The following is a 14,964-nucleotide window of genomic DNA, read 5'->3' as shown; positions in this document are numbered from 1 at the left end:
AGCCACATAAACAATTCAATAAAATGTATCAGAATGCACTGTGATTGGTGCATCGTGAACAGCGCTGGAAAAAGTAACATGTACCACGTGACAACGCAGTCCATGTACGCAGTTGCTTTGAATGTAATAAATAATAAAAACCCGGAGAAACTTTCATTTCTTTTGAGCTGAAAACACACAGTGAATATATTAAATAGGGGAATTATTATTCACAACATAACATATATATAGTTTATTTTTGCAAAAGTGTAATTCTTATAATATTAAGTAATATTTCGTAATACTCTTAGCAGTTGCTTATTTATTTTTTCCAAACTATAACTTGTATTTTCTCACCCAGTATTATAGAAATGCATTAAATAACAAACATTTTCACAGCAAATTTGATCAGATTGTTTTCAGACTGCATGATGAAATGAAAGGTATGTTTTACATTTTTTGACATCACGTTTCGGTAGTGACCACAATAATATGACATTATTTTATTATAACACAATCACATTCTTCCATAAAAAGAAATTATAAACAAATGTTTTATGATAAATAAATGTAAAAAAAAAATGTCGTCAATTGTCTGTTTGTAAGGATAAACACTACAAAATCTTAGAAAGAAAACAATGTAGGCCTATGCTAAAAACAGAAATCGCCACAATGAAAATCTTTACTTAAACTTCTATTTTTTTTTATCTTTTTAACTGAGTGTTGCTTCATCTTCAGGAATAACACAAATGTGTCTCTGTACTATCTAGATTTGCAGTAACCGGACTCTTAGCCATTAATAATAACTGAAAAATATATAATATCTGGATAACATGGTTCACTTAGACAGTATCTGCCACAGGGGCCTTTATATCTCTGAACACGTGAAATACATGGAAAATCTTTGAATCTGACTTTCGACTACATCACTGGATATTTCTTTCAGTTAACGTATGATAAAGTTTTGGAAGTGACGTGACAATTTTAAGTATTTTTAACTAAGCACATGCCTGACAAACACATCTTTAAACAATTATACAAACATTAAATACATTTATATTTAACTTTTTACATGTTAAAAACATTTTAACAACATTTTTATTTAATTGCATTAAAAATGTGTTAGTGACATTTGCTTTTAAAATGATGGACAGGGACGCAGTCTCACTTTCTGGGTAAACATTCAGGGCTGAAATTAGACTAAAATGTACTAAAACCCTATTTTTTAGTTTAAGCATTCTCATGATACTCAATATCTGAGTTAATATCATAATTATTAATAGTTCTTTTTGTATATTTTGTACAGTGACATTGAGAAACACTATACATTTTATCAAAAACACTTTATTTTTTCCCAAACAAAGACATAAGCACCTACAGACGTGAACACTGGTGTGAAATATAAAGCCGTGGAGAGGAGAGAAAGCAGTGAGCATCACTGCGACTGAAGGAGAGATCAGCTCAGTACTGGAAGCTGCGCTTGGTCTGAATGTCATCCAGGATTTGCTGTAACTCGTCGTCTTCAAACCGGCCTTCCACGCTAGACAGAGAACAGACAACAGCTGGTTAGATCCGTTAATGTGCTGATCAGTTCAACACCTTCATTAGCCATCGGTGGGCCAATGTTTTAAAGTGCAATTAGAAAGCTTCTGGTTTGAAATGTCCTACAATACGCTTACATGCATCCAAGGTCAAGAAACAATTGAATTTTCTCATAATATACTTTTATTTCCCTTTTTCTCAGTGTCTAAAACGGTTCGATAAAAGATTCAAGAGCCTACTCTGCTCTGATTGGTCAGATGGCCCAGTGTGTTGTGATTGGTCAGATGGCCCAGTGTGTTGTGATTGGTCAGATGGCCCAGTGTGTTTTGATTGGTCAGATGGCCCAGTGTGTTGTGATTGGTCAGATGGCCCAGTGTGTTGTGATTGGTCAGATGGCCCAGTGTGTTGTGATTGGTCAGATGGCCCAGTCTGTGTTACACCTCGTGTCGGAAACCAAACACCCGTTAGCATTTCTTAACTTCAGCTCTTGATACACACACTACGACGGCGTTGGTTTTTACCATATCAATCTCATCCTTTGGAAGTGCATATAGGCATAAAAAAAACAGGTGCTTTGTCCAAATTCACCCACTTACACTACGCCATAATAGTATGTATTGTTTTGGTTCAAAACTAAAAAGAGTACATACTTTTGAGTGTGTAGCAGAAGAGTAGGCAAGGTTTTTTGACAAACATAATTGCGTCTTTAACGGACAGCTCTGTTGCTTAGTTACGTGCTTCCTATCACCATTTAAACTGCCCTATCAAAAATCCTCCTAATTCAATTTAATTTAATTTCCTACCGAATCAGAGAGAAATGTCGTAGGCAGCACGTTGATCTGCCAGTTGTGGGTCTGGAGAAGTCTCCTCATGAAAATTAATACTAATTTCAACATGCCATGATTTGAGACTCACTAATACTAATTTCGTACACAGTTTAGGACGGATAGTGAGCGAATTAGGACGCAGCAAACGTGTCTTCTCGACTTGAACAACTCGTCCCGTCTCAGCTACAACTACAGTGTTTTTGAAGGTGGGTAAAATTAGACGTTGTTCGCGGGCGGCCGACGAAGAATCGCTTCTTCCTTTTGGGAGACAATACCTATTTATCTGCACTTGGATCTCTGTAACTTTGCAGACCTTTTCCTGTCACAAACAGCTTCATCACACACTACATGAGAGTAGCACAACTTCTGTTTTTTACTTGCTCTGCCAACATTTTCACTGTGGCCCAATAGTGTAAATCACAGTTCTGGGCTGCGTTTCCCAAAAGCATCGTGAGCCAAGTCGGTGGTTAAGACCAATGGTTCGACGATCTACTGAGGTTTATGATGCTTTGGGAAATGTAGCCCTAGTCCGCATTATTGAACCCTGGGTCAAGATCTGCAGTCCATCCACAATTCAAGACAACATATATAATGTGCACAAAAAAAAAAAAAACAACATGACAGATTGACATACAGGCATGATCTGCACATGATAATGACCAACCTCGGGATGAGGGCTTTGGCCTCCTCTGCAGCCTCGGGACACAGATTGGCTAAACTCGCCAACTCAAACTTGTGAAGCTTCTTCTGCAGGAGTAAGCTGTGAAACACGGCCACGGTTAACAGCAATGTAACCAAAAATCTTATGAACGGCATATTCACGAAATGACAGTAAAATTATACAAAAAAAAAAAAAAAAAAACTACACAATCTCAGAAACATCCCATTTAGTTTAAATCAAGATTTTGGGAAAAATACACAAGCCCAATTATCTCGCTGTAAAAAAAACCTGTCAAATGTGTTCTTTACCTTTATAATATACTACTAACAACACCTTAAAACAGAGGGAGTAAAGAGAAGGTCATATAATGAATCAAAGTTCATGTAAGTAGCTTTTCCCCAAGCTGATGTCGATATTCAGAAGATGCACACAGTGTCATTCACACAAACACAACCACCATCGAACATCTCAATACAACGACATGCGAAACAAAACCTCATCGTGTTTTGCTAATACGACCTACTTTACTACACTGATTAGCCAATAAAAATGGCTCAGCGCATGCTGATGACGCTCTGTACTAACTTGCGCCATAGCCTATGATTGAATAGGTATCATCATCGTACATACATGTCGTTTGTACGTTTATTAGATCCATGTCGTACAGTGTGATTGGTAATGATCTTATAGTATTGCCAAAATGTCTGTAGCAGGCGTTAGACTATAAAAATTGAATATATATATATATAGGTAATTGAGACTTTTTCCCCTCATAAAAGTGAGTTTATATCACACAATTCTGACTGAGAGAAAAATATCGTGATTAAAAGGCACAATGACCTTGCCTATGTTTAGTGGCGGAAACACGCTTTCATAGGAGCACCATCACACTAGAAGAAGCTAGCGCTGTCGGCGTGTCTCTCAGAGATCAGTGTGTGTTGCCGTGTGAAGCCCGCTGACCTGCGCACACTGGCGATGGTCTCTCTGTTCTTGAAGCGGCTGAATCTGGCGGTGTAGTTGAGGGTCTTCATGAAGACCTCCGACAGCTCCTGCTCGTCCTCCGCGCTCTCGTTCTGCTGCTTGCGATGCTCCAGCAACATGTGGACCTCCGAGTTCAGCAGCGTCTCCGAGTTCTCGAACTCTGAGGCACAACAAACGTCGGTCAGCGTATGAAATGAAAAACACCCGAAAACGAGACGCAAAACCAATCAAGAAATCAAGCAGAAAATAACACTCAACCAACAAAACACACTCAGGGGCGTTTCCTCTGAGGAGGCGAGGGGGGGCAGTGCCTCCTCAAAGAATTGGATGAGACAATTATGCATATTAGAACAATAAAACAATGCGAATATTACAAAATGTGACATTAAAAAGGGTATAAATCACTCGTTTTTCTAAAGGAACACTGTCACCAGCAGGTGAAGTTACAGCGGGACGCCGCGTCTCTCTTGCCTCCCCTGAGACCATTGACTTTTAACGGATCCACAAAGTGGGGGGTCATTGAGAATGAATGGAGGAAAGTCACGTGAGGCAATGCCTCCATCGCGCTGTGATTGGCTATGATCGGTTCTTGCGATAAATCCCACCTCTTGTTTTCGTGCACGTTCTCGAATCGGACTGAATGACCAAAACGACGGCGTTAATGTGAAGAATAATTAAAAAAAGTACTTAATTTTAGATATCACCGATTCATGTCACATCAAAATCAAACTTGAAATGGCTTGAAAACATGACGACTGTGGGTTATTTTTAGCTTGGGGAAATTAAAGATACATCTTGTGTCTGTGTACAAGATTGACGACTGACTGATGAAAATAAGTTGACTATTAAAAGGAAAAGCTGAACATCAGTTCGCAAATCAAATATATTGTTTAAATTGTGTCTTTAGTCATTATTTTGGAATAAATGTAAAAATGGTAAAAAAAAACTAACTTGACATGTATACTTGGTTTTTAATGAATATAACATTAATTAGCTATTACATAATGTAAAAAAATACAAAATAGATTTGTATTTGGTTTTTCTAATTTATATATAAAGCAACAAATAAAACTGAGGACTTTGCCTCTGAATATATGATAATATTGTATCACTTTCATCCCATGTTGGAGAAAGCAGCCCTTGACTGTGATATTCAGATAAAACGGAATTATCATCGTACACGAAACTTACAGTACAGACTCCAGCGAATGTGTGTGTGCGTTAGTTGTCCATGATGAAGAGCTGACGGTGTGTTTGTACTGTTTCACTCTCACCTTTAGGAAACATGAGCTGAGACGCGTCCTCCTCCACATCGCCCACCTGCGTCGCTCCTGCCGCCGCCATCACACAATAACTGTGTAATGAAGAAGATATTGTGAATATGAGTAAATCTTCCCTGTGTGCTGCATATACAGTCGCATCACTACAGCTACCGCCGTTCAATGAAACACTTTCTACTTCCGGTTATCCTCTTCTTCTTCTTCTAAATGGCTGTTCACTCCCAGGAGCATCACCGCCACCTACCGGATAGGGCCAGAGAATGTCTAATAGGAAATTATTTTACCTTATGCATTTACATTAGCCTACATTTTACATTTATTCATTTAGCAGACGCTTTTATCCAAAGCGACTTATAAATGAGGAGTTTTTTTTAATGCAATTGAAGACGAAAAGTAAAGTCACTAACACAATTCTTTCCTTTTTTCTTTGCTTTGTCCTGTTTACAGCAAGATGATGTTTAGGTGATCGTTAAATAAAGTACAGAATTGTTTATTATTGCTGTTTTGTCTATTCTTATTTGAGTTTTGCTTCGCATTCAAAATATAAAAAAACAGGTTTTGTAATGTTAGCATGGTATAATGTTAATTACACCATTATAGGTTGAACTGAAAGAAAAATTGGAATTTGAAAAAAAAAAAACCTTGCAATATAATAGGCTATCACATAATATTTTTCAGAAGATAGTTCAATCTGCAATTGCGACTTTATTTCTCAGAATTACAACTTCATATCTCGCAATTGTGACTTTATTTCTCGCAATTCTGACTTGATATATCGCAATTGTGAGGAAAAAAAAGTCAGAAGTGTGAGATAAAAAGTCGCAATTATTATTATTTATTTATTATTCAGTGGCGGAAACAAGCTTCCATAGTAGGTATTGTATCCCTTCCATCAGTAAGTTTCTTTCAATTACACCCACACTCAAAAAATAACTACTGGGTAATTTGTTAGTCAGAGAACACAATGAGTTTTTTTGGCACATGCATTAAGCAGGGAACACAAATATTTATTTGGATAACTTTAAATAAAACAAGACCGTAATATTGCATCCTATTGTTTTCAATGGCATTTGGATAAGGGTGTTATACGATCTTCCGAACAGCAGGAGGCGCTGTCTCGAAAAACGAGGGGTCTGAGAATGCGGGACTCTGGGTGCGGGACTGTAGATGCAGGCTCCGAGTCTGCAGCTTCATAATATTGAAAAATTGCGAGAAGGGTCTTTTTTTTTATTCTTTTTTTTATTTTTACTTTTTAAAATTTTTTCATTATTATGCTTGTAAACAGTGCAGAGATGACAATCATGGCATACAATTTTGTAACAAAATTACAAAAATGTCTGTACAAAATGTAACAACAATATGAACAATGTCTTCTGAACATACAAGGAAGAAGTTAGCAATGAGTAACTAGCTAAAACAAAGAGAAAAAATAAAATAAAGGAGAAATAGATGGTAGAAAAAGCAATAATTATAAAAAAAGATCATGGGGGCAAGATATTATTTTATACATTTAGTGTAGGCTACACAAATCAAAGTCATTACAATTTGAAATTGTTTTAATTGCTTTCTTATTTAATGAGGATGAAATGTGTAAGGTACATTTAAAAAAAAAAAAAGGTCTGTTGTTATTGAATTTACATTTGTGGTTATAAAATTTGGCAATAAAATAAATTAAATTAGTAACAAAGCAGGCTTTGTTTTTAGTGGGATCAGAATAAAGTATCCAAAAATAATGTCTTTAAAGGTTACCGATATATCTTGCTGGAAATTAACTTTAATAAATATGTCAATATTTTTCCATAGTTGTTCTATAGAAACATGACCAAAATAAATGATAAACAGTTTCTGTGTGAACTTGGCAAAATGAGCATCTTGTGTGAATATTACTTTTACTTTTATATTTACTCATAAAATATATAACAGGGTAAAATGTATTTATTATTTTGAAGGACACTTCTTTTACTTTATTAGTTAGAAAATATTTTTGTTGTAAGGACCAAATCGTTTTCCAATTTAAATTTTTCAATAAATTAGTCCAGTAAGAGATTGCAGGAGAAACAGAAATGATATCTTCAAGAAAAAGGGATCTAACTTTATTGTTTCTATCTTTTTTTTCCCTGAAAAACATATTTTACCTATTGGAGTTTCAGTTGGCTCAGTAAAAGTAGTAATTATAGTTTTAGAGGATACAGATTCCTGCTGGTATTGCTCCCATAGCTATGGCAAACTCTTTTGGGATAACTGGCATATTGTATTCAGAAAGAAATTCATTAAAAAACCTTGGTTGAAGAGCTGAAGTATAAAGTAAACCATTATTGAACCATTTATCAAAAAATAAAGATGTATTTTTGTATAAAAATTCCTATTATTCCAAATAAAGAATTTATGGGGGGTGAAATTGTATTTATATATTAAAGCCCATGCCAAAAGTACCTGTTGGTGGAAATGTGAAAGTTAGGAATTTTTGATATGTTGTAATTGCACATCAATAAAAATCTTAAACCCCCAATACATGAAAAAGCTTGTTGTGGGAAGATATTCCAGATGGAGTCTTGATTTTTCAAATACCGATGAAGCCAATTTATTTTGAAAGTATAATTTAAAGAACTAAAATCAATCAAATGTAAGCCACCTTTGTTGGAATAGTTTAGAATGACCGATTTCTTCATATAGTGTTTTTTATTTTTCCAGACAAAATCTGTCAGATCTCTATCAATCAATGTACATGTGGACTTATCAACATAAAGAGATAAGGCATTGGAAAAGAGGGACGTGAAAGTCCTTCGGCCTTAGTGAGCAAAAGTCTTCCTTTAATAGATAGATCCCTTTGAAGCCAGGAATTATACGTTTTTTCTTTGTTTTAGCAATAATCGGATTAAAATTTGTTGCACATCTATTTTTACCTTTAGTTATTTCTATACCAAGATATTTTACTGTGCTTTTAACAGCTATGCCACATACTGAAGAAACACTACAATTTTTAATGGAAAATAATTGACATTTATCATTATTCAGACTTGATTATTCAGAGAATGATTGAAGGGTATTTAAAGCGGGGCTCAGTAGCTTCGGGATTTCTTCGCTGTATTCTCACTTTTTGCTCGCAGGTTTCTCTCTAGAGCTCCTCCCACAGCTTCGGAATAGATATTTGACAACACTGTTGTAAAAACTCGTTGGCGATTCTCAGACACCAGAGGCTAGTAGATCAACGACATCAAAGCAGATGGGACATTCTTTAAAACGTCTTCTTCATTCGGGTTCGAACAGCGTGAGGGAGCGCAATAATGACAGCATTTTAGCATATTTCTTTTGGCCGTAAAGCAGTTGTTTACATACATTTACAACCTGATATCACGCGAGACTTCCTGACGCGGCGGCCGGCGGCCGGCCGACTCAAAGTTGCAAGTGCGGATTTTCCGCTCATGGGCACCAGGGGGGTGCGAAACAACCACCATTCAACCCGAAATAAGTATTATAACCATTCCAATGACTCCGAAGCTGTTCAGTTAAGGTAAAAAAGTTACTTAGTTCACCTTTAAGGCTACGGGGATTTGAGAGGAGTCTTCTAAAAGCATCGCTGTGTCATCAGCTTAATGACTAATGATTAATTCTGTATTTCCAACAGTGATGCCTTTTAGGTTGCTCCTTGTAATATGTAAATTAAGAAATTGTACTGCAATTAAAAATAAATAAGGAGACACTGAAAATCCCTGTTGAACACCACGATTAAGGAAAAATCTGGGAGAGGTACCGTTTTTTATTTTAATAGAACTATTTCCATTTACATATAACATTTTAACCATCTTACAGAAAAAAAAAAAATCACCAAATCCAAAAATTTTAGTGCAAAAAAAAAAAAAAACCTTGTTCTAAAGTATCAAAAGCTTTGTAATAATCCAAGAGAAAAATGAAGCTGTCATTATTAATTATATCAGAATAATCTAAAATGTCTAATATTAATCTTATATTATTATATATGCGTCTGTTTTGCATAAAGCCAGACTGTGCTTCATCAATAATATTGTGACACATTCTACGCCTGCTGTTTCCATTCTATCACCACTAGAGGTCACCTGTTCACTATTAAGACTTTTTCACTGCACACACAGTTACAGGTTACTTTGGACTACATTTCCCATACTTCATTGCTTTGATTATTTCCACACCTGTAGTCAATATCAGGGACTATAGATTACTGATACATGAGCTCACTGGTTGCGGAGTATTGGTTAACTATTGTGAACTTTACTGAATGTTCATTTCTGTGTCTGCCTGCCCGTTTTGTGACCCTTCTGTTTTGGATATCTCCCTGTCTGCTGCCTGCCTCTGATACCTCTGCTTTGTCCTTCGACTCTGAGTGTTTGCTGCCTGTCCTGATCATCTGCCTGGTTTTGTACTACGTTTTGGCCCAGTCTTCATGGCTGTTTCTGACCTTTGCCTGTTTGTTCATGATTAAGTCTCTGCCTGTTTTGAACGCATCTCGCTGATTAAAAGCTTTGCACATGGATCCGCACGCCTCTTGCATCTGTCCCACCGTAACAAATATAATGTAATACTCCTTTTAATCAGTTGGCTAATACTAAAGCTATTAGTTTATATTCATTGTTTAATAACGTTATTGGACGCCAATTACAGTGGGGAGATCAAGTATTTGATACACTGCCGATTTTGCAGGTTTTCCTACTTACAAAGCATGTAGAGGTCTGTAATTTTTATCATAGTTACACTTCAACTGTGAGAGACGGAATCTAAAACAAAAATCCAGAAAATCACATTGTATGATTTTTAAATAATTAGTTTGCATTTTATTGCATGACATAAGTATTTGATCACCTACCAACCAGTAAGAATTCTGGCTCTCACAGACCTTTTAGTTTTTCTTTAAGGGTGCTTTCACACTAGCACTTTTGGTGCGCACCCGGGTTCGAATGACGTCATAGTTCGGTTCGTTTGGATGATGTGAACGCTGTTTTCCGAACTCGGGTGCGCACCCGCGAACCGTACTCGAGTCCGCTTAAAAAGGTGGTCTGGGGTACGGTTCATGTGTACTCGGGTACGATTCGCTGCTGATATGAACGCAATCGTACCAAATCGCGGAAGTGAACCGCTATTGATGACGTATAATGTGGTGCGTGCCTGCGTGCGTGTGTGTTTAACAACTGTAAAAGGGTCTATACGCTTACCTTGACGAAAACAGGGATTGACGCATGCAAGCAGAGAGATGATTTCTGCTTGCCTCCACAAAAATTGTCTTCGGCGGACATCCCGCTGTCTTTGGAACGGTTTTAATACTTTTGCGGCAGACAGACGCAATTGTGTTTCTGTATATTTTCTTTGAAAACAAAACCAAAGGTTAAAAAAAAGAAAAAGAAATGTGAAGCGAGCAATTCTATCCATTTTGACGCCTTTTCATAGCAGTTACCAAGCAACACGAGTACGCGCCAGCTGCAGCTTAATGATGCAAGCGTACCACGGTTCGGATGCAAATAATATAATGTGAACACAGTCCATCGGGGGCAGGGGGAGGGGGGAGCAATCGAACTCGGGTTCGGAACAGACAATCGAACCAAGTGTGAAAGCACCCTAAGAAGCCTCCTGTTCTCCACTCATTATCTCTATTAACTGCACCGGTTTGAACTCGTTACCTGTATAAAAGACACCTGTCCACACACTCAATCAAACAGACTCCAACCTCTCCACAATGGCCAATACCAGAGAGCTGTGTAAGAACATCAGGGATAAAATTGTAGACCTGCACAAGGCTGGGATGGGCTACAGGACAGTAGGCAAGCAGCTTGGTGAGAAGGCAACAACTGTTGGCGCAATTATTAGAAAATGGAAGAAGTTCAAGATGACGGTCAATCTCCCACGGTCTGGGGCACCATGCAAGATCTCACCTCGTGGGGCATCAGTGATCATGAGGAAGGTGAGGGATCAGCCCAGAACTACACGGCAGGACCTGGTCAATGACCTGAAGAGAGCTGGGACCACAGTCTCAAAGAAAACCATTAGTAACACACTACGCCGTCATGGATTAAAATCCTGCAGCGCACAAAAGGTCCCCCTGCTCAAGCCAGCGCATGTCCAGGCCCGTCGGAAGTTTGCCAATGACCATCTGGATGATCCAGAGGAGGAATGGGAGAAGGTCATGTGGTCTGATGAGACAAAAATAGAGCTTTTTGGTCTAAACTCGACTCGCCGTGTTTGGAGGAAGAAGAAGGATGAGTACAACCCCAAGAACACCATCCCAAACGTGAAGCATGGAGGTGGAAACATCATTCTTTGGGGATACTTTTCTGCAAAGGGGACAGGACGACTGCACCGTATTGAGGGGAGGATGGATGGGGCTGAGCATGCGCATAACACACGCCATAACCAAACGTTATGTGATTGGCTTACGGGTAACCAATGATTTTAAACTTGCGCCCCCCCGCGAGAAAAAAAAACGCTTTTCAATTATGCCCTTCCAGACTCTGTCTATGAAGCAAAGCGAAGTAGCAGAGTTTGGTATTACCAGGCTATCCCTTTCCCCTCTTTTCGTAAAAATAAAATAATAAAACTTAAGGCAGGCAACAATCTCGAGATTAGACTGTTTATTAGATTAGCCCAGTGTTTCAGTACAGTTACAAACAGGCTTCATGTATATCCATATCAGCTACATTAAGTTTCAGGCTGGAGGGAATATTTGGACTCCTTCTACAAACGCCCTTCCTCCAATAAAGTAAAGCACGTTTGTTGTTTTGTCTTGCTTTTTCCACTGCCGGCCACAGTTTGTTCCTCCTCTCTTTATGTGCTGGAGACAAGTCCTCGGATATTTTCAAGCCATTTTTTCCTGAGAAAAGTAGACTCCTTTGCTGCCCGCCACACAGCGTCGCGATAGAAACGGGAAGCAAATTGAAAAATAATTCCTCTGGTTTTATTCGGTTGCTTGCGACCAAGCCGGTGTACAATATCAATGGCGTTCAGAAGTTTATCCTTGTCTTCTGGCAAGAGTTGCTGACACAGCTGGATGATCTGTTGCCTAACATCTTCTCTCTCCTTCTCTGGGACTCCACCGTCCACCGTCGCGAATAACTTTCCAGATGTGCTGGTTTCTCTCTTGCTCAATGGTAGTCTGATCCACTTAGCCCACCTTGGACTCCACCGCTCCATACTTGAGTTTCAGACTGTTAACTTCCTCGCTCATAAACTCGATAGCTTTCTTGACACTCGTAATTTGCTTGATGTTTTCGTTTATTACCTCCTTCATGTTAGTATCGCGCGTATATTTAAACCTATAATTTTTTTCCAGGGAATCAGAACGAGTGTTTATTAATTGCGAGAGTGCTTTGCAAGTTGTGAGAGAACGTTAGCAATGTCAGAACGCTCAGGAAATTCCTCCTCGCACAACATGAATTCGTCAGAAATTGAATCCAGGTCTGTCTTGACGTAATCATGTAGATTCACTGAAACAGGATCTCTGGAAACTTGCAGTGTTTCATTATCGATAGCAGGATTAGCATTCACCTGCGAAGCGCTTCTGTTTTTTTCTTTTTTCAGACTATTGTGTCACTCTCTACCAGTGGCGGCTGCTGGTCTTTCAAAGAGGGGAAGCTATTTTTCGGCCTACATCATAAATATTGTCCATTTATTTATACGTAAATTCTGCCCTACGTTCCTTTTCAAGAAAATGCTCTGTATGAATGAATGAACAAACAAACAATCTAAAACAAAGATATTAAACTCGACGGAGGAAATGTGGGAATTAGGTTAAACTGAAACAAGGAATGTGGTGTATAATTGTGTGAAATGTATGATGAAAATTGGCTAGCAATTTTCGCCAAGCAAATACCAAGAAATGGGTTGCAGCAGTTTGTCTTTCGACTACACTTGCAAAATCCGCGATGGGACTGAGCTCGAATAGCTTCAGCATCAGCGACTTTTTATTGTACAAAATTGCTGTCAATCAAAAGGAGATGCAGCCTTTCGACAGACCCTCCAATCATCATGCAGAAGGCCAGAGTCCAGGCCAGCCCACTCCTCATTCACCCCCAGAGCGTCCGTGGGCGGGACATAATCGCAGCATTTATCCAATGACCGTCTAGTTTCGAAGCACTGAAAAAAACTGTTCAAAGCAGCCCCATTGAAGTCAATGGACGCTGGACTTCAACAGGGAAATGCACTGTGACGCCACGTGAATGTTTGAGAAGGAAATCGAGTCAGCCGACCTGCTATAAGTAACTGATTCTGAACGAACTCGTCTTCGAGACGAACGTGTTCTAACGCATTATTAGTCAATAAAATGTTAACACAATAGTACATATTTGACCATTCATTTTTTGACATTATAGGGGAAGCTGAGCTTCCCTTGCAGTCTTAAAGAAATCCCCACTGCTAGTAAAGGGATAATTAACAATATCAACTGATTGATGTTAGAAGTTGAAATAAAGTGATAAAGTCTTTTTCTGACTGCACTAAAAGCCAATTACAATTTTTGAGTTTGCAGAGCACATCAACTTACTTGTTATAATACGTCACCTCCACTTGGAAAATTCACTGGGATTTTCCATTCCACATGAAGTTCGCAGTGGGGAAACATCAGCGAGTTTTGTGTTTCATTTTCTTCCCCTCTATTCAGGTATTAATTCTAATGATTTTTTAAATATAATGTTTGTAGAGTGTGCAGATGGTAGTATTATATTGATTGCTTGTTAATTTAAATATTTTTAAGTTCTTCTGCACGAACGCAGAGCTCCATTTTGAGCATTAATGGTGCGAGACCACATATAGGGAACATTTTAGTATTAAGTATGTTTGTATTTATTGTTTAATTCTGTTTATTTAGTGCTGATTGTTTGATTCACGGGTATTGAGAAGTGTAAATGTGAAGAGAATTTGAGGAATCTAGCGTTATGCATCTTCAGATAAAACAATTACTCGTTTTGTACGGTACAAATGGTACACGGTTTACAAATCTGAGAGCGCGGATTAGGATCTCGTGGGTGCGGTTTATTAATCCGTGGGCACAATTTGTTAAACCGAGGGAACAGTTTAAGAATTCGTGAGTACGGTTTATAAACTGAGGGTATGGATTGTTTTGTTTTTCTCCCACAGGTGACTTCCCAGACTGTTTTCATGCACATTTTCTCAGTCACTTCCAGGGCTAGGATAAGGGCCGGCTCTGGCCTTTTGGTTGCCCTAGGTGAGATTGAGTTTTGCCCTGTTAATTGATAAGTATTTATTAAACTATACAGACAAAAATGCTCTTATAGTCACTCCAAAACTTCAACAAGCAAATCATGACTTGAAGGATCAACTGTAATACATTTTTCATACACAAATGCTAATTTCTATCATCCTTCCACATAGTTGCATTGTACAAATACATTTTATCTGACCATGTAACTTGTAGTAGAGTAATTACAATTACTACCACCACTACTATTATTACTAATCTACAGTATTAGGCTGCTACAAGGCTAAGGGGGGTTCGGGGGCATGCCCCCCGTAATAAAATTTTGTGCATTCAATTCATCAATCTGGTGCACTTTGAGAGTTCAAAATTAAAAAGCTCCAACCCATATTCAGTGTGCAAATTGAACAAAGAAAAATTCAAACCTCTTTTAGTTACAGTGTCTGTTTACATTACATTACTACATAATAATAGTTATAATATTAATCCCATGACAGTTATAGCCATATATTGTTTCCATAT

At 38.1% G+C, this 14,964-nt stretch overlaps 1 protein-coding gene across 1 annotated transcript; it reads right to left on the bottom strand.

Annotated features, from left to right (window-relative positions):
- Positions 1-1,303: 1,303 nt before the first annotated feature.
- On the bottom strand, positions 1,304-5,492 carry polr2d (RNA polymerase II subunit D). The gene is made up of 4 exons (XM_084411018.1): positions 5,265-5,492; positions 3,970-4,150; positions 3,013-3,108; positions 1,304-1,519 (listed from the first exon to the last, which is right to left on the bottom strand). Exons 1-4 carry the CDS (start codon positions 5,332-5,334, stop codon positions 1,441-1,443), a joined length of 426 nt encoding a protein of 141 aa, XP_084267144.1. The 5' UTR covers positions 5,335-5,492; the 3' UTR covers positions 1,304-1,440.
- Positions 5,493-14,964: the final 9,472 nt, after the last annotated feature.

Source organism: Rutilus rutilus (assembly GCF_951802725.1).
Source record: "Rutilus rutilus genome assembly, chromosome: 6".
Lineage (NCBI taxonomy): Eukaryota > Metazoa > Chordata > Actinopteri > Cypriniformes > Leuciscidae > Rutilus > Rutilus rutilus.
This window is presented reverse-complemented; position numbering and strand designations above follow the sequence as displayed.

What these genes read in the sequence shown, in the direction of transcription:
- polr2d (XM_084411018.1), bottom strand. Translation starts at nt 5,334, where the DNA reads ATGGCGGCGGCAGGAGCGACGCAGGTGGGCGATGTGGAGGAGGACGCG. An exon ending in ACCATCGCCAGTGTGCGCAG is followed by an intron (nt 3,109 to 3,969) that starts GTCAGCGGGCTT and finishes CGTGTTTCACAG; the next exon opens with CTTACTCCTGCAGAAGAAGC. An exon ending in GCCAAAGCCCTCATCCCGAG is followed by an intron (nt 1,520 to 3,012) that starts GTTGGTCATTAT and finishes TTCTCTGTCTAG; the next exon opens with CGTGGAAGGCCGGTTTGAAG.